This window comes from Pelodiscus sinensis, unplaced genomic scaffold (genome assembly GCF_049634645.1).
Source record: "Pelodiscus sinensis isolate JC-2024 unplaced genomic scaffold, ASM4963464v1 ctg112, whole genome shotgun sequence".
NCBI lineage: Eukaryota > Metazoa > Chordata > Testudines > Trionychidae > Pelodiscus > Pelodiscus sinensis.
Window position 1 is genome coordinate 225,321 of NW_027466006.1, and position 20,063 is coordinate 245,383.

The 20,063-nt window shown below is 48.1% G+C and overlaps 1 protein-coding gene across 2 annotated transcripts in view; it reads right to left on the minus strand.

Annotated features, from left to right (window-relative positions):
- Nucleotides 1–20,063, minus strand: part of LOC102449237 (protein HIRA-like) — a 179,704-nt gene that overhangs the window by 123,613 nt on the left and 36,028 nt on the right. For both annotated transcript variants that reach the window (XM_075918058.1, XM_075918057.1), the window contains exons 6-8: nucleotides 8,074–8,169; nucleotides 7,245–7,405; nucleotides 441–608 (exon numbers count right to left, since the gene is read on the minus strand). In XM_075918058.1, coding sequence (XP_075774173.1) covers nucleotides 441–608; nucleotides 7,245–7,405; nucleotides 8,074–8,169 — 425 coding nt within the window. The remainder of the gene's footprint in view (nucleotides 1–440; nucleotides 609–7,244; nucleotides 7,406–8,073; nucleotides 8,170–20,063) is intronic.

Below are 20,063 nucleotides of genomic sequence, written 5' to 3' on the forward strand. Positions count from 1 at the left end.
TATGGATCACAGTACTTTTAATCTCCAGTGTCAATTCAATCTTTGGTGTCTCTGACAAGTGCAAACTGTATTGGTTTTATTGTTTTGGTTTTTTTGTGATGTGAACATCTGTCTGCTTGGAACCAGACTGATTTCAAACAAATCGCTGAAGCTGCTTTTGGCCACTCCTGCAGTAGGCTGGATTGAACCAGGTATCTTATTATCCATCCATTCCATACCCTGCCCCTCTCCTCTCATTTTTCTACTGACAAAAAAGAATTGTACAGGTGAAAGTCTACACTTACCTTGAACAGACTTTTTAAACCTCCATATCTCAATTATTAACCTTTATCATATTTACATTTATCTATATCAGCTGCTTCCCTCTGTTGCACATACAATATCAAAAAAGCATATTAGCTTTTAGAAATACTTTAAGGAGACCCTTGAAATTTACTCACCACCACTGTCACTGCCTTGCGGTGCCCTACAAAATCCATGTTGGTTTTCCATCCATCTCGCTCAATGATCTGAGCAGTAGGTCCAGAATTATTCATGGCATGAGCAGAAACCAGATAGTGTCCATCAGGTGACCAGCTGAGACGCAGAATGTGTGTTGTCCCTCCACACTGGGGGGGGGGAGAAACACACGGACAACAGATTAGGCCTTTAAAAAGAGGCCTTGATTGATTGGCTAGAGTGCATTCATGACAACTTTTGAGGCCGCTGTCGGCAGACAGGATACCGGGCTAGATGGACCTTTGGTCTGACCCAGTACGGCCGCTCTTATGATTCAGAAAAAGGAAAGTAAGATTTTACAAACTCAGTGATGCATTTCTTTCATGAGTATAACACGAATTCAGCAGTAATATTTCAGTACATTAAATTCTCACAGTGTTTCATTGTTCTCGGATTGAACCAACTACAGTAAAACCTGTGTTATCCAGCACGCTCGGGGATTAGGGCGTTCCGGTTATCTGAGGGTCCCATTAACCTAGGAAAAGCCAATGGACAATAATAGTAAAACCCAGATTTTTAATATTGGTAGTTTTGTAGTGTGAGGCAGTTGGTCTCGCATTTCTATTTTGAGTTAAAGATGATTAGTACTTCTTAAATAAAAAACCGTTAAGCCAATCATGGTAAACCAAGCCAGGCCTGCACGCCTGAAGATGTGACAGTATTGTGGCTGGGGGCAATGCCAGTTAACTAAGTTTTCTGGTTAACAGGGTGCCGGATAACCAAATCACTGCATATAGATTTCTCAGGCTGTAACCTAGCGTATGTCTACACTACCACCCTAGTTCGAACTAGAGTGGTAATGTAGGCAACCGGAGTTGCAAATGAAGCCCGGGATTTGAATTTCCTGGGCTTCATTTGCATCTTGCCGGGCGCCGCCATTTTTAAATGTCCGCTAGTGCGGACTCCATGCCGCGCGGCTACACGCGGCACGGACTAGGTAGTTCGGACTAGGCTTCCTATTCCGAACTACCGTTACTCCTCGTGAACTACCCCTAGTTACTAGACATATCCCTAGTTACTAGAGAGTGAATAGGAGTATCTGGTTATTGTCAAAAGAGATGCAGAACTGGGGAATGACATACTGAAAAGAGGCTCAAGCATAATTTTTGACATGGAAAGAACACCTACAAATACTTTTTTTTATTACTTGCAAGAATGCAGAATTCTACAGAATACCGTACACCAAATATTCACTATCCTAGTTAGTGACATGGCTGCATCATCACTTGCAGATTATCAGACCCAACTTTGCAAACGCACCACTTCACAGACTCTCATTTATGGCTAAACATAAATGAACGACTATGAAAAATATTGCTAGCCACATCATTACAAACTTACTACAAAACACTCATTAGCACCCAGAGAATTTTGACTGACTAGGAAGGAAGACTAAAGTAACCAGTCGAACAATACAGATTTTGGTGTAGGAGGGGGAAAAAAAAGGGAGGGGAAGGACAAAAATCCCACACATACTCACCTTCATGTTTTTACAGCAGATATGCTAGTCTAGTCAGAAGTCACTACACTACATTTGGATCCTGCACAGAGGCCAATAGATAAAAACTTACTATGTCTGTGATTAATCTTCAAAGATATTTGAAAAAGCTAAAACTGCAGTATTTTGAATGTGAACCCTATTTAAAATAACAAAAAAGGCATCAGTGCAATTAAAAAAAACCTGAGAAATAGCACCCCCACCTATTGCTTACTTTATCTCAATTGTCTGGAGACACTTCCCAACCTCTAACCCAGGGTGGGGAACCTTTTTGGGGTCAGGGGCCACTGACCCACAGAAAAATCAGTCAGGTGACACACATGAGAGAAGCAAACAAACCTCACTGATGTGGCCCCTGACTGAGAAGGAGAATGACAATCTCCACATTGCCCTGGGGGCCCAGCGTAGTAGATTGTGTGTGCTCCAGCCCTGCATGGGGACAGGAGAGGGACTAGAGCGCCAGTGAGGGCTCCCCAATGCTTGGGGGTGGGGGCCTGAGAGTCAGGGGCTAGATCCAGGCAAGCCAGGGGCTGCATTGGGCCCCCAGGCATGAGGTTCCCCACCCCTGCTCTAACCCCTAAAAGAAACTTATGCCCATGGGCCAGATCCAGCCCTCAGCTTATATGAGCCCATGTTTGCACTCCAGCCCCGTGGCAAGTCTCCAAACCTCGGCAGCTCCCCTCCCGCCCCCCCCCCACGGGGTGGAAGCAGAAGCACTGGTTTGCCTGGACTTGTTGGGAGCCAGGTCAGTGAGTTTTTTGGTGGTGTTCTGTTTTGGTTTTCCTTCTCACTTGTGTGTGGCCCCTGACTGATTTTTCTGTGGGTCAGCAGCCCCCGACTCAAAAAAAGTTCCCCCCACCCACCCTAAAAACTACACACCAAGCATCAACACAATGCCCTGGGCAGTCATACTATAACAAGCTTAGGCTCTGTCTACACTTCTAAAAATAAAACAAACCTGTGAAGTGAAAGCGTGGCCACGGCACAAGTGTTGGGAGAAAGCTCTCCCAGTGCTCAATGTAAGCCACCTAACACCATTGGGAGCCTGAGCCAGAAAGTTGCAGCATAGTCAAGTGGCAGTGTAGACTTAGCCTTAGTGCTGGTAAGATGCAAATATTAGTCTGCAAAAGCTAGGACTTCAACAAATACAAGGACTCAGTTTTGTTTATTGGTTTATGTACTCCTATATGGGCAGCATTCAAAGTTTCCAGGGGGAAGGATACCTCCTGGTAAACAGGGGAGCAGGCTTGATGTGTTTGAGTGGCAGCTCTATCCAGACCTGGCAGCTGGAGGGAAGCTATGGCATAATGTGCCTGTTTACAAGGGTAAGTGAAGGGAGAAGCAATTATATGGATAACAACAGGCTATTCACAAAGGTAAGTTCATATGGTCTGTACTCCGTTATTTTGTTCCCAAATAGCTGAAGCCCACTGTAATGGACAGGATTGCTGGCCATCACATGGTGACTAAGGGGTTAAACTCACGTAGCTAGCAAAGATGTTGGCAGGGGGCCAGAAGAACCAATGGGGATACAGTGCTGAAATTTGACTTGGATACAGATACCTTGTCGGCTCCTTTGTGGGGATTTCTAAGAAAAGGGCTGGAGAGAGCAGATCCAGTAATCAGAATTACCATGCCTATAAGAAATATTGGACATGGGAGTGAACTGGGCCTTGAAGTACGGATCAGCATAAATCGTGAGTAGAGGGAAAGGGGGTATTTAGTAGCGATCAGGGTATTTTTCTTTGTTTTGGTTGTTTGGTTAAACTTCTCTGTGTGAATCTATGCCTTCCCTCCCCCATTCACTATCTAAGAGCGTACCCAGAGATGTTCTCTGTGATTTAATTTGTTTTACTCAGTTGCTCTTAACACCTAGCAACCATGTATGCTTTATCAAGTATAGCTTTTTTTTTTAATTAACAAAACAAAAAGTGATTTTAAGGTGATGATTTGAGTCTTGTGTTCTGCAAAGAAAGAGGGGGGGGGGGGCGCAGCGGCGCACGGCGGGTCGGTGTCTGTGTGTACCTCAGCCTAAGAGGTCAGCTACATAGAATTATAGAGTACTAGGACTGGAAGGGACCTCGAGAGGTCATCGAGTCCAGTCCCCTGCCGTCATGGCAGGACCAAGTACAGTCTAGACCATCCCTGATAGACATTTATCTAACCTACTCTTAAATATCTCCACAGATGGGGATTCCACAACCTCCCTGGGCAATTTATTCCAGTGTTTGACTTCCCTGACAGTTAGGAACTTTTTCCTAATGTCCAACCTAAACCTCCCTTGCTGCAGTTTAAGCCCATTGCTTCTTGTTCTAGCCTCAGAGGCCAAGATGAACAAGTTTTCTCCCTTCTCATGACACCCTTTTAGATACCTGAAAACAGCTATCATGTCCCCCCTCAGTCTTCTCTTTTCTAAACTAAACAAACCCAATTCTTTCAGCCTTCCTCCATAGGTCATGTTCTCTAGACCTTTAATCATTCTTGTCGCTCTTCTCTGGACCCTCTCCAATTTCTCCACATCCTTCTTGAAATGCGGTGCCCAGAACTGGACACAGTACTCCAACTGAGGCCTAACCAGCGCAGAGTAGAGCGGAAGAATGACTTCTCGCGTCTTGCTCACAACACACCTGTTAATGCATCCCAGAATCATGTTTGCTTTTTTTGCAACAGCATCACACTGTTGACTCATATTCAGCTTGTGGTCCACAATAACCCCTAGGTCCCTTTCTGCCGTACTCCTTCCTAGACAGTCGCTTCCCATTCTGTATGTGTGAAACTGATTGTTCCTTCCTAAGTGGAGCACTTTGCATTTGTCTTTATTAAACTTCATCCTGTTTACCTCAGACCATTTCTCCAGTTTGTCCAGATCATTTTGAATTACGACCCTATCCTCCAGAGCAGTCACAACCCCTCCCAGCTTGGTATCATCTGCAAACTTAATAAGCGTACTCTCTATGCCAATATCTAAATCATTGATGAAGATATTGAACAGAGCCAGTCCCAAAACACCTGAGACTGCAGTTGTTTTCAAGCTCTCTTGTGTTGGGGGAGAAGCGCCAGGGTTTTTTTTTTTTTTGTCCTCCATTTTGTTTTCCTCTTCAAGATGGCAGCCAGCCTGCTAGTCACCATGGGTTACATAACCCTAATCTGCCCAGTAACCAGGGGGTTCATAAGGGGAGTTCACCCTCCCCTCAGGGCTCTCTCTGTGCACGTCATCAGCACAACCCACCGGTGCTAGGGCGACAGCTAGCAAGCTGTTTGGCTTTGTAGGCTGTCTGGGGCAGAAGCCAGCCTGGTTGCTGACAACCCTTTGTGGTGTAGCAATCTAGTTTCACAGCCGTAATGACTGCTAGCTCAGGGTTTATTTGTTTTAGTTAGGAGGCTGCAGCAGGGCCGGTCACACACGCATACGCACCATCTCGTCCTCCGGTCCACACACCGCACGCAGGACGGCGTGTCAAGTAGAGAAGAAAGGAAAAAGAAGACTAGAAGCAAGACGACTGTCCACTTACCTGGGTCTCTGCAACCCCGTCCCATGTCTGCTTGTTCCTTTCCCTCAACCTGGAGATGTTCACCTACCTCTCTTCTCTGGACATCAAGACAGTGGTAGGACTGCTTAAATCATTCCTGTTTGGGGTTCTGGCCCCACGCCAGGCTTCATGTGTGACAACTGGATCTTAGGTTTGCTTTCTAAATTTAGTATTTTGTTAAATAAAACAGTTATTGCTTTAGCTGTTTTTGTTTGACTTGATTAGTGCGCAGTGATACAGATATGGTGCAGGTGTAGAACCTGTGTCCCAATAAGCAGGATTCAGTCCTGGTCTAACACTTGTGGTAAAGGAGCTTGTGGGTACCCTCTGGAAGAAGTCCAAGTGCTTTCTTCCTGGGTTCGAGAAGAAAGGGGTTTTTCTTCTATGTCACTTGGTTGTGGCAGCTACCCCCCAAAAAGTCAGAGAATCTGTGACGGGGGAATTTTTGTAAGCAGAGCCTATAGAGGAAAGGTATTTAAGGTCTCTTGCAGGCCCCCATCTTCTGCACTTGAGAGTGCCAGAGTGGGGAACAGCCCTGACACCCCCTTTCTGGACAGAAAGTCACAGGAGAAGCAGAAAGCTAATTGTACACATAGGTGGTACGAGCACTTTGTTGGCCTTAAATCAGGAATATTTTTGCCCACACTCACATAAAAAGAGTGACTCGGGGGCCCCCTTGAGCTGCTCAAGGCTCTAAGCAACTGCTTAATCTGCTTATGCCTAGCACCAGCTCTGCTTGCACAGTTGGGAACTCTTCAAGTGGAAAAAGACCTAGGGATGTAAATGACTAGAGTAGTAGACTACCCGATAAGCTTAGGCTTATTGGATAGTCAAGTCACTACTCGCTCCCCCCCACTTGCTGCCTCTGATACAGAGGCAGCAGGGTGGGGGAGCAGTAGCCGGTGCTGGGGGGGGGTGGGTGGCAGCAACTTAAAAGCAGGTTCCCCCCAGCACCGGCTCCATGGTGCAGGGGAGGCAGAGCCACAGCGGTTCCGAAGCTGGCGCAAACCGGGACTGTTCAGTCCCGGCTCGCGCCACCCCCAGGAGCTAACCCCACTGCGACTCTGCAGTTTAAATGTAGTAGGAGTCGGGCTGCCTCCGTGCCCAACTCCTACTACATTTAAACTGCAGAGCCACAGCAGAGATAGTGAGTGCCCCACTTACTGACTAATCAAGTAATGGATGGAAATTTCATCGACTACTCGATTAGCTAATTAACCGCTACTTAACATCCCTAATAAGACCAGGCACGAACCACACTGCAAGCATTTCAATCCTGTTTAATTAGTTAATGTTTGTGCAGGGCTTTGAAGAAGATCAGAAGTATTATGATTTCTTTCATTTGTCCCACTATGCATTCTTTAACACAGTGGTCTCCAACCTTTTTAAGCACAAGATCACTTTCTGAATTTAAGTTAATCCAGGATCTACTGCAAACCCCTGCCCCACCCCTTCTCCCAGGCCCTGCTCCACCCTCCTCACTCTGTGACGATGGGGTACAGGGGAGGGGTACAGAGTAGCATCAATGCCCCCCCGCCCCCCACACACACACCTCTCCCACTCTGCACAACAAGCAGGAGGATCCCAGAGGCAACTGAAGCGCCAGCACTAGACAGCCCCCCAGCCAAACCTGTCAGGATCCCCTGTCAGAGGCCCCAAGATCTACCAGTAGATCCCAATCTACTGGTTGGTGACCACTGCATTAACACAACAGATACCTCATCAAATGGTTTTGTGATGGTGGTTTCTAACTGCCAGTCCATGGTCCGCCACACCTTCAAGCTTCGGTCATCAGCCTGAGAGGCTATATATTTCCCAACAGGATCCCAGGTCAATCCCTTCACCAGACCAGCGTGTCCCTTCAGAGTAGCAAGAATTTCTGTGGACAGCAAAAAATTAACAGAACATCTGGATGCTACCTTTCTCTTAAAAAGGTTACTTAACTATAGACAAAAAGTCTAGTGGAGATTCCTAGGGGACTAGACTAGAGAACTTCTTGAGGTCCCTTATAGTCCTATGATTCCCCAATAACTCTTCTACCCATTTCAAAGTGAGGCTTCCAAAGATGGCAGCTGCTAGAGACATGAAAGGTTAACTGGTTTAGGCTAGAGCAGCCCCTGCCTGCAGCAGGGGACACTGCTCCAGCCCAGCCACAGAGTGAGTGAGTGAGTGAGAGAGAGGGGGGGGGGGGGGAGCAGGTACAAAAGCAGATCACAGGAAAAAAGGAATTCCTATAACTTCTTCAGGATTTTTAATATATATCTTTCAAAACAAGTCGAAAGAGATAATACAAGTGACTGTGATGTTTATGCAAAATTAGCAGTACAATCTGAACTTTACAGCTCTTTGTTGCAGTGTTGTGATCCACTTCAACAACTATGACAACGGCTGAGCAGATTCCAAGGTATTAGTCACTTAGTAAAGGCAGGACGCAAGCTCCAAAATGCACCCTACCTGTTCATAGTCCATGAAAGACACGGATACTAAAGGAAGTCACTTTTTGTCACTGAGAATTATATTTGCATATGCATAGCTGAAAGTTCCCACCTGGGAATTTGACAGCATTCCAGATGACAACAGTATTATCCACACTGCAGGAAGCCAACCAGGCATCATGAGGAGACCATGCCACATCCATGACATCTATTTGAGAGAGAGAGAGAGAGAGAGAGAGAGAGAGATCAATTGCAAAGACAAATTGCACTGGAGCTACAAATTGGTGGCCAAATAGATTTAACTAATTAGCGCAGCCCGTTCCAGAGATGAACTTACTGTACATGTACACTATCTAATTTAAGACTCAAAACTATGGCCCATATAAAGCAAATGAACCAAGGGAGTAAGAAGAAAGCTTTCCTTTGACTGAGCCACACTCAGAAGCTGTTCTAAGTCACAGACTAATATTCCCTTTGTCACCGAGGTGCCCTGCGCCCCCATCCGCAGCCAGATGTGACTCTCAGCCGGGAGGTAGAACAGAAGGTTTATTGGTTCCCAAAGATACAGCGTAGAACAGACTTGTTAGCACAGGAACCAGGAGCAGTCAGTACAATCCATCTTGGGGATGGGGGGCCCAGTGCCAGGGCTCTGGGCCCCCTCCCTGTCCCCCAAGCCAGCTAGCTTCCCTGCATCCTAACCCAGCGGAGGCTAACACACACACACCCAGCAACCAGTCCCAGCCCCATCTCCTCCTTTGTTCAGCTTCTAAGCGCAAAAGGTGTCACCTGATTGACTCTCCCACCTAGGCTCAGGTTGCAAGACACCCTGAGCCACTGCATATGTTCTGGGCTGGGCAGCCTTCCCTCAGTGAGTCTCACTCAAAACTCCCATCCCCAGCCGGACAACAGCGGAGTGCCCAAGGAAACTGAGGCACACACACAGTTACTACAGAACAGCACAGGACATTAGGAATCACATACAACATAAAGCCAGCAGAGTGAACACAATTCCCACTTCATCACACCTTTATATCACATTGAACCATTTATATTATTCCCATATTTAATATCAGATAACCAGCTTGTAAATAAAAACCATAAGCTATTTCACCTGCAAAATCATACTTTCATATTTCCATTCCCCTCAAGGTATTCTTTAGTCAAGTCTTATTTTTAACTAGGACAGATCATTTAAATAAACACAATCAAGTTAGATGTATCGATGTTACTAGAGATGATTTTTTTTATTTTGCTTTTGACAAAAAGCATTAAATATAGAACACGATTATAAATTTCAGCCATTAGATTCCCCATTCTGGTGATTTTCTTTTTATTGAAATTCTGTTTTTCCAGTTTCTTCTAATCTGTGTCATCTTTAATATGGAACTCAAAAAGGCCGGGGGGGGGGGGGGGGGGGGGGGCAAGATTTAGAAGCAGCTTTATTGCCATCTGAAAATCTGTGCCAGGTTGCAATCCATGCTGTGTGTCATGGATTCTGAGAATCTTCCACATATTGTTAATATGTCCCAGCTGGACTGCCAGCATTTTCACAAGAACACTAAAGGCTGCTAGGTCCTTGCCCCCTGCCATTTCATTTCAAACCTCCCAGTTCTTTAGTTAAGTAAAAGACAAAGATGTATTCTTATTGTTTCAAAATTCATCACACTACACTGAAGGAGAAGGAGGATGGTTTTGTAGTTAAGGCACAGGACTAGCTGTCGAGAGCACTATTTGATAGCTTGTGCTCACCCTGCTCTAATATCTTAAGGAAACTAATTAAAGACTCTCATTACTTGCAGGTCTGTCTGCTTCCACTTTCAAGCTTTTATGCAGGCAAGGAGGATAGTCTAGTGGTTAGGGTACTAGACCAGACTTTGGGAGATCTGGATTCTGGTCCCTGCTCCACCACAGACTTCCTGGGCGATTCTGGGCAAGTAACATACTTTCTGCCTCAGTTCCCCATCTATTAAAAAAACAGAAATTAGAGCACCTCACAAGGGTGAGGTGAGGCTCAATGCATTAAAGATTGGGAGGCACTCACAGTTATATGGCTTAATGGAGAGCCATCTAAGGGTATGTCTAAACAGCAAAGTTATTTCAAAATAACAGCCCTTATTTCAAAATAACTTTCCTAGCATCTACACAGCCAAACCGCTATTTTGAAATTAAATCGAAATAGCAGAGCCCTTATTTTGAATTAGGTAAACCTCATTCTACGAGGAGTAACGCCAAATTCGAAATAGCTAATTTGAAATAAGTGCTGTGTAGATGCTTATTTCAAAATAGGGGGCCTCCAGCCCTTCCCAGGGAGCCCTGGTGGCCACTCTGGGCACAACCAGGAAATTTCCTCTCCTCTCCCCCAGCCCCAGAGCCCTTAAAGGGGTAGAGTCTGGCCACAGTGCCTGTGCCAGCACCAGGCCTGCCAGCACAGAGCCAGCAGTCGCTGCCCCGACCCAGTAGCCCCACCATGAGCCAGGCAGCCAGCCCTCCACTGCTCCCCGGGCCCAGTCCCCCAGCTCCCAGGAGCCTGCCGGGGCGGGCGCCTTCCTGGTCTAGTGCGGAGATCGTGGACCTCATTGACGCAGGAACGCGGCCATCTACAGGCAGATGGCTGACAGCCTGGCCACCAAAGGCCACATGCGCACCCAGGAGCAGGTGCGCATGAAAATAAAGGAGCTGCGGCAGGCCTATCCCAGGGCCACAGGGGGCAGCTCCCAAAGAGGGGCAGACACCTGCCCCTATTTTGACACCCTGGACCGCATCCTGGGGGCCGGACGGTCCGTGCCACCCGGGGGTCATCGGTCCTGGAGCAGAGGGGCCCTGACCAGGGCATGGAGCAGGAGCGCCAGGAATTGCAGGAGCCCAGAGGGAGTGTGCCATGCAGCCAGGACCCCCGAGGCATCCCAGCAGACCCATCACCAGTGTCATCCGGGGAGGCAACAACAAGTGAGTGCCATCACTGTCCCCTTATTGGGGGGTGGGGAGGGAGACCAGGGACCACGTGCATGGGCCTTGCTTACCACAGATCATGCAGCAACCTGTGCACATGCGAGCATGTACTGTGCCACCCCTGGGCACGTGGCCCCAGCTGGCTGCCACACAGGGGCCTTGGCCTGTTAGCCACACGCGCGTGTGAAGAGACATGAAATGCTCCTGACCCCGGGGGGGGGGAAGGAACAGCAGGACGCCCTCCCTCCACAAGGCCATTCTACACTGTGAAAGTAGAAAGAATTATACTATAAGAGAAAGATGAATTATGCTGCAATAATTGAATAAGTTGAAGGAATACTGTTTGTCTCTGAACAGGAAGAAGAAAAGTATGTTAATGTTGTTTGTAGGAATGCAGATTACAAAGTGCTAGCCAGAGTTAATAGGAAAAGGAACATTAGGTGTTAGGGAGAAAACAATTGAGATAACCAAGCAATTGGACAGGAGATTGCTGTGTGCTTGATGTGGAAATGAAGAATACTTGAGTAGCCTCACACTAATTATGTGAAGTTTTGCCCCCCTTTTAATCCTGTTAATTTTTGCTTTCTTTTGACTGTATAAATCAAGGGGTTTGAACCTTGTATGGTACTCACATTTTCTCCATGCATTTTAGCAGAGCTTTGTTAATAAACCGAGCGGTCTGACAAATCTGTGAGTCCTGTCTGACTTTGACAATTTGGAGGTCCCACTGAGATGGCAACCGTCTTCGCTGAGGCTCTGTGATCCCTGACTGTCTTGCAGGATGACCGTGGTAGCCGGCACCTGGGCATTTGGCCTGAGCGGTCCTCTGCCAGAATGGAAAGATGCACAGCCACAGCGAAGTCTACGCCATCGAACCTGTTGGTTCCCGCTCTGTTCTGGTAGGGATCCGGGATCTAACATCAGGACTCTGGTCAGGTAATTATTTTGTCCGGACTGAGGACTGTCTTGTCTCTGTGTCTATCCGTCTTCCCTGTGGTGTGAGTGAGTCTGGGAGCCATCCCTGCCCGGGGACTGGCCGACCAAGGGGCTCCTGTCCCTACGGTCTGTGTGACTGGAATCTGCACAATCGCAGCCGCACCGCACCTTGGATAAAATCCTTGGAGTGAACGCAAGGGCGATTGAGGCAGTAGCCTGTGGGCTTCTTTTGTGTGTTGCACTGGGCACCGCTCTGACGAACCCGAATTTCCTCCTTGTGTGATTGGTGTATGAAGTCCTCCTGTACGGGTAACTAGACGTCTAAACAGGGATAGTTCCCTAAAGGGACCCTGGCTCAGTTTATATATTTTAGAAGGGTCCGGACTCCTGTAAATTTCTGGAAAAATGATCTAGATTGACTCTGGGGGGATCCAAAACTCAGTGGCCACTGTTAGGATCTTGGAACAAAGACCAAGTGGATGTCTTAAAAGACAAACCTGGCCTTCCCAAAAACTAAATTGGGTAGAGGAGAGGTAGATTGCTTCATGCAGTGGTGGGACGAGGCAAATCTTAGATGGACTGAATCGAAGCTCGCCTCCCTTAAAATTCTAATAATAAGTAAAAAGCTTTATTGGAAACCTCCTCTCCCACCACCAGACCGAGCGCTTCCCTTTACCCCGTCCTCCAAGAAGACTCAGACCGGTCCCACTTGGAGCTATAAACCCTGGACCCACACGGAGCTCCACTCAATTGTAAAAGGTTTTCCAAAGCCCCAGGAAAACCCTACCAAATTTGCAGAGGAATTTTTGCTAGTGTGAAACGCCTACGAACTCTCTGAGGCAGACCTCCTGCAACTGTGTAAGCTACTTTCGCCCTAGCGAGCCAAAAAAAAAAAAAAAAAACAACTGGATGGCCATACATTGCTGTAAACAGCAACAGACAGAAAACCCGGGGCAACTATCACACAGACTGACTGATGGGTTTGGTTTTTTTTTTCCTGCAACATTCTGGTATATAGCGACCAGGTGAAAATGGACAGGGCGCCCTGGCGCATGCGTTTGTTAATAGCCTCTATCTGCTATTAGCAGTATGTTAAAGCAAATAAGTGTTGGATGGGAGGCCAAGACCATGGACAAATTGCAAGCAGTGGCAGAGCATTGCCACTGCACTCTAAAAGAAAGAGAAGCAGTCCTCACAAAAGTTAATGGCTCTGCAAATACAGCATTATTCAGGGCAGGGCAGACAGTACCGGGAATGGGGAGGGTACCAAGAAAAACTGACTCTCTAGTGCTTCTCACTGCCCCCACCTTAGGGTTACCTAACTACTGTAAGCCTTTTACCCTTTTCTGCCATGAGCAATCTGGTTGTGCACTTGGGGCTCTTACTCAGGAGCGTGGTGGCAAAAATCGTCCAGTAGCTTATTTCTCTGCCACCTTGGATCCTGTTGCCCAAGGTCTACCCCCCTGTCTGCGCACTGTGGCTGCCGCGGCATGCCTAATTGAAATGTCTGAGTCCCTTGTCCTCCACTCTCCTGTTTCTCTCATGGTCCCTCACTCTATAGAAACTCTCCTGCTACAACATAATACAGCTCACCTTTCCTCCGCCCGCCTCACTTTTACTGCTTTCGGCTTCTGCATATCACCATAAAGTGCTGTTCTCAGTTGAACCTGCCACTCTCCTTCCTCTGTCTAATGACGGTGAACCCCACGACTGCCTTGCAAGTGTCTCTGCTGTCACCGTCCCATGCCCCGACCTTTCTGATATCCCTCTCTCTTAACTCCGACCTTGTGTTATTCACTGACGGTTCCTGCTTTCGAGATAGACAAGGTCATCTCCTTGCAGGATATGCTGGGGTATCACTCTCTGAAACCCTAGAAGCTGCACCATTACCTTCTGTGACAGCGCAAGTCGCTGAACTAGTTGCCCTAACCCGCGCTTGCTTTCTGGCTGAGGGACGCTCCGCCACTATTTATACTGATTCTCGTTACGCTTTTGGGGTTGTCCATGACTTTGGCACCCTCTGGCAAGCTCGAGGTTCCCTTACCTCTGCTGGTACCCCTATCAAGAATGGCCCCCTACATTGCTGCTCTCCTGTATGCACTCCCATCTGCATTAGCTATTGTTAAGTGCCCTGGCCACTCCACAGCAGATACTGATGTTGCTAAGGGTAATGCTGCCATAGAACCTTCCCCAGGTGCGTTTCTCGGTTCCCTTTCTGTTTCTGTACCACCGCAGTCCCTTTCTAAAGTCACCCTGCTCCAAGACTCCTGGATCGCCCAGGGTTGCTCTCTATACTTAAGCCATTAAGTAATGGGCTTAAAGTGCAGCAGGGGAGGTTTAGATTGGACATTAGGAAAAAAATCCTAACTGTCAGGGTGGTCAAATATTGGAATAAATTGCCAAGGGAGGTGGTGGAATCTCCCTCTCTGGAGATATTTAAGAACAGGTTAGATAGACATCTGTCAGGGATGGTGTAGACGGAGCTTGGTCCTGCCTTGAGGGCGGGGGGCTGGACTTGATGACCTCTCGAGGTCCCTTCCAGTCCTATGATTCTATGATTCCCTTTGGTGCTCGCCTACTGGTGCCTTTGTGGTCCCCTTTTCACTCTACCCCTCTCTGGCCACCCTGCTTCACGATGTTTTGCATGTCGAAAAGGAGGGGATGGTCTCTGCTGTAACTAAGGCAGGATGGTAAGCCCCCACATTTCAGCTGTTTTGCAGCCCGCCACTGTGCCGCCTGTACCACTTGCCAAAGCTACAATATTGGCAAACCTGTAAAGGTAGCTCAAGGGTTCTGTACAAATACCTAAGTCATTTTGGTTATGTTATGTTTATTTTCGAATTGGATTGAAACCTTTCCTCGTCACAAAGCTGATTCACTGTCTGTTGCCAAATGTTTGTTAAATCATATTATGCCTGCCAAAGGAATTCCTGCCACTCTGTCCAGTGACCGGGGTACACATTTCACTGGACAACTTGTTCAGCACCTGGATCGTGTATTACATGTCACGCACCTGCTGCACTGTCCCTACCAACCACAGAGCACAGGTGCAGTTGAAAAACGAAGTGGTGTGAAAAAAAATTAAGCTTTCAAAAATTTGTGACTCTGCAGGGTTAAGCTGGCCAGCAGCCTTACCGTTGGCCCTTATGGAAATTCAATCCACCCCATCCCAAAGACATAAATTAAGTCCTTTTGAAATTGTTATGGGGCGCCCTATGAAAACAATGGCTACCATTACTCCAGTCTCAGACTTGAACTTGACTCACAGTATACTCCTTCAGTACTGCAAGGGACTAATGCAAGCTGTAAGTCCCTTCCATTCACAGGTTCAAGCTGCCTGGCTGACGGAACCCACCTCGGATGCCTGCCACACTCTCGAGACAGGTGATTAGGTCTACATACGACATCACCATCAAACTCGCCTTGGAACCCCAGTGGAAGGGCCCGCATCAGGTGCTGCTCATTACCCAGATGGCTGTTAAGCTATCCGGCATAGCAGCATGGATACATGCTTCGCAGTATAAGAAGGCACCACCCCCAGCAGACCAGTCATCACTTCAGGACCATGCAGAGTCAATTTTGACTCCAGAAGAAGATGTAGAGGAACAGCCTGCAATACCTTACAACCTACGTTCACGTAAGGGTTGCCTGAAGCAGACGACAACCAAAAGCAAGGCCCAAGAAGAAGCAGTAGTGAGCCTAGCGCCTGCTGCCTGGTGGACATAAAACCGTGACTACGGTTCCCTCAGCTGAGGTTGTCAGAACCAAAAAGGGTCTTGCCTTCAACATGTGCCTCTGGTGGGGCCTGTTCCTCGGCCACTGGTGTCTTAAGGTCTGGGGAATCCACAATGACAATTCTTTTGTCCACCAGCAAGTATGGATCACTCAGACCCTTAATATCTCTAATTGCTGGGTCTGCAGCCACATCCCAGCCCACTCACAAGCTGGTTCCTGTCTTGGCAATCCCACTTAATTCCCCAGGCCTCACCAGAGGACCTCATCTGTTTAACAAGACATGGAACAGTAATGACACTTGGGAAGCAGTGGGAATAAATGTATCTAAATGGATAAGTGTGGAGGAGGGAAAAGGTCACTGGTGTTGGGTGTGTAATGGGACGGGGCTGAATCTGGGGAGGAGCAGTTGTCTCCAGCATATTGTAACCAATGGTGTGTGGGATTATTCAAACAAGATTGGAGAATGACGAACTGGGTACGGGGATATGAATTTTCTCTCAAACTGGGATCAAACAGGGAAATCACTCTCCTGCTCCCCCTACAGCCACCCTAGTGAGAACAGTACAATCTTTAACGCCATGCAAATAACACCAGTCCCCGTAAGGAGAATCACCATGTGCCCTTCATGGGATATTACTCCTCCTTCATAGACACCTATATGGCAAAGGGGTGCAACTGACCCTTCCCAGCTTTGATAGGGCATGAGTGGGTCTGCGGGACAAAAGCCTATACTGCGTTACCAGTTAACTGGTCAGGTATCTGTTATCCCACCCGACTCTTCCCACAATTCTGAGTGTTAGAGTCCTTCCCACGAGAACGCCTCCGTAATTTTAGGCGAAAAAGGAGGGACCTGTGCTCTCATTGGCAAAGAATGTTGTGTGTATATATACACACCTGACAACACCAATGATGTAATAGATCGCGCTAGCCACTTGGAACAGATTGCATACCTTCCCCACAAAGAGCCAAGTTCCCTGTGGAAATGGCTAAGTAACTTGTCCAATTTCTCTGGCATAGGAAACTGGTTGTTTCAGGGAGCCCTGACTATTCTATTTGGGATCTTAATGATGTTTGTATGTTTTCAGTTAATCTCCTGTGGTATCCAAAACTGTACAAGACATGTCACAGACATATCCCCTCACCAGAGTGCTAATCTGATGATTTTAAATATCACTGATGAACAGAGACAAAGAACGGTTAATGTATGGAACCCAGTAATTGTTGGTCATAGGCGTGGCTTGACCAAAAGGAGGGATTGTGAAAGTAGAAAGAATTATACTATAAGAGAAAGATGAATTATGCTGTAATAATTGAATAAGTTGAAGGAATACTGTTTGTCTCTGAACAGGAAGAAGAAAAGTATGTTAATGTTGTTTGTAGGAATGCAGATTACAAAGTGCTAGCCAGAGTTAATAGGAAAAGGAACATTAGGTGTTAGGGAGAAAACAATTGAGATAACCAAGCAATTGGACAGGAGATTGCTGTGTGCTTGATGTGGAAATGAAGAATACTTGAGTAGCCTCACACTAATTATGTGAAGTTTTGCCCCCCTTTTAATCCTGTTAATTTTGGCTCTCTTTTGACTGTATAAATCAAGGGGTTTGAACCTTGTATGGTACTCACATTTTCTCCATGCATTTTAGCAGAGCTTTGCTAATAAACCGAGCGGTCTGACAAATCTGTGAGTCCTGTCTGACTTTGACAACACAGAGGCAGGGGACATCTCCCCCCCACCTAACCCACACTATACACAGCACAGGGGCATGGGTGCGGTCTCGGGGCAGCTCCCACTCCCAGGGATAGCTGGCCATTCCGACCGTGGCCTCTGTGCAAGCACAACGGCTCTGATGGTGCAGGGCACAGTCATCCTCACCTCGCAGAGGGAGGCTGGGCTTCACTCACTGTCCCCCCAGGGAGAACTGACCACTTCTCTTCTTTCTCCACAGCCACAGCAGCTGCGCGTGCAGGGTGCACCACCCCGCCTGGGACATGCTCCCGCACCCAAGGGCTCCGCAGGACCACCCATGCAGTGCAGGGGTACCGACAGCAGCACCTGGGGGCACTGAGAGACCTGCACCACAGCCTCCAGAACTGGGTGCAAGAAAACCTGGAGCTCCGGCGGGAGCAGCTTGCCCAGGGCCGTGACATTTGCCAACACCTGCAGGCCCTGGTGCAGAGTGTGCTGCCTCCTGCCGCTCCAGCACCTGCTACCTCCCCTGCTACCACTCCCCCTCCCCCTCCCACCTTCTCCCTCCCCCTCCTCCACCCCCCCCCCCCCCCCCCCAGGGACAGCAAGGCCCCCGCATCTGCGGTGCTAGGAGACAGTTGGCCCGGCGAGACCCCCACCCCTGAGCTTCCACTCCCCCTTCTTCCCCCTTCCAGGTTTCCCCCTCCCCTCTCCCGCCTCCTTTCCCCAGTCTCAGAGTTTCACCCCCCCCCCCCCCCAGTTTTGTTAAATAAAAGGCAGTTCGTGTTTATGAAAAAACGTGTATTTTATTCCACATCAGGAAGGGGGGGGGGGGGGTAAAGTGGAAGGACATGAGGCACAAGCCCCCAGTGGGGCACACCAGGGAGGCTCTTAGTGCTCCTCAGGGTGGAAGCTCTCCTGCAGGGCCTCCTGGATACTGACAACCCCCCGATGGACCTCCCGGATGGCACCTGCAGCAAGGACAGCCAGGCTCACAGCAACGCTCCCAAGAGAAGCCCAAAAGTGCCCAAGGGCAGCTCTGGCTCCATGTTGCAGAGTGCTGTGATGTCCTGAGTGAGGGTAACCAGAGCACGCAGAGACAAAATGCTTTGGTGTCCCTCATCGAGGTAGACAAGCAAGCAGGGAAACCTGAGAACCAGCTGTCCGGGGGGGGGGGGGGGGGGGGGGGGGGGGGAGGGCACCTTTAAGCACAGACCTCAATTATCTTGTGTGGCTGTTGCCTGAGGCTAAGTCCTGACCTGGTGCCCTGCCGGAACTGGTTCCAGCCAGCCTTAAATGCGATTCACAGTACACTCAGTGTGGACACGCTATTTTGAAATGCATTTTGTGTGTAGGCGCGTGTAGCCAGACAGGAACCCCCCTGTAACATCCATCTTTGCTTGCCTGGAGCATGCAGGGCACACAGAGCAGTAAAAGCCTTGAACAGAAGGCCCGGATATGCTGGCTGCTGTGACCCTGGATGGCTGTAAACAGAGATACGCCAATTGTTGACCTCGAGGCTGCGAGAACCGCCTTGGCTGGCACCTATATTGATACGAACACACTCGTCCGCAGGGGGAGGAATCTCCTGCCCAGTAAAGAATGTCCAGTACTTACAATTTAGTTCTCTCTCTTGCAAGTGTAAAATTAAGTTGAAACTCCCTTGTAAGAACTGGCGTCACAAAGACAAACCAACACAATTTGGCATCTTCGATAAGAAAGAGGATACGGGCCCCTATGGGTATAAAGATGGGTCCAGCAGCACATTTACTCTGAGTGTCAATCTACCATCTATCTGCTGGTCGGGTTAGGTGTTTGACCTCCCGAGGGTCCACGGGGATGCCCACCTCGTATTCGTCTTTCCTAGGAATTGAGAGACCGGCCCTGGCTTGACCAGCTGGAGTCGAGAGGCACAGAAGGGGGTAAAAATTGTACCTGGATGTGTCCTTTGTCTTAACTGTACACATAGACTTAGAGCTCTTTAAAGATTAAGCTGTCACTTGGTACCATTATTTCTATTTTCTAGCTTTATTTTCTTTGTAACCATTTTTAAGATCTATATTTGCTAGCAGTTAAGAAAAAGAGCAATAGCCATTCTAACCATATGATTTATAAGCTTCTTTAATAAACCTGTAACTGGTTAAGCTTCAACCTGACTCCTTCAGTTGCTGTAACAGAACCAAGCACAATTTAAAAGAACTCCAGCCGGTCATAAGAGACAGGTATAGGGAGAGCTTGGGCGTTTGGATCGTGTCGCTTCCAGGGGACGGATCCGTAGGGGCATCTCTCAGCCTTCCCTAGGCTGCCCGCTGCGAAGGGATCCTGTATCCTAGCAGTTAAAATCTGAGATGTAATAAGCTCTTCCTATAAACCTTGGGGCGTCTGTCAGCCTGTTGTCTGCCCTCCGCGAAGGGACCCCGGTCCTAGCGGTCAAAGACACGGACGTTAAACTTCTCGGGGCGTCCTCCAGGCTGCTCGCTGCGACGGGACCTTGCATCCCAGCAGTTGAAGACTTGGGTGTAACACACACACACACACACACACACACACACACACACACACACACACACACACAGTGCCCTGACCATCGGCTGACAGCACATTATTTCGAAATATCTTAATTCGAAATAAGTTATTTCGAAATAACGCTGTAGTGTAGACATAACCGAGACACGCACACACAAACATGACGACCAGGGTGTTTACAGGAACCACAATCTCCTCTGTCCAAAGGGCTTAATTTGCATTAGTGAAGCAGCAGCAGGAGATACGACAACACAAAAATTATTCCATCC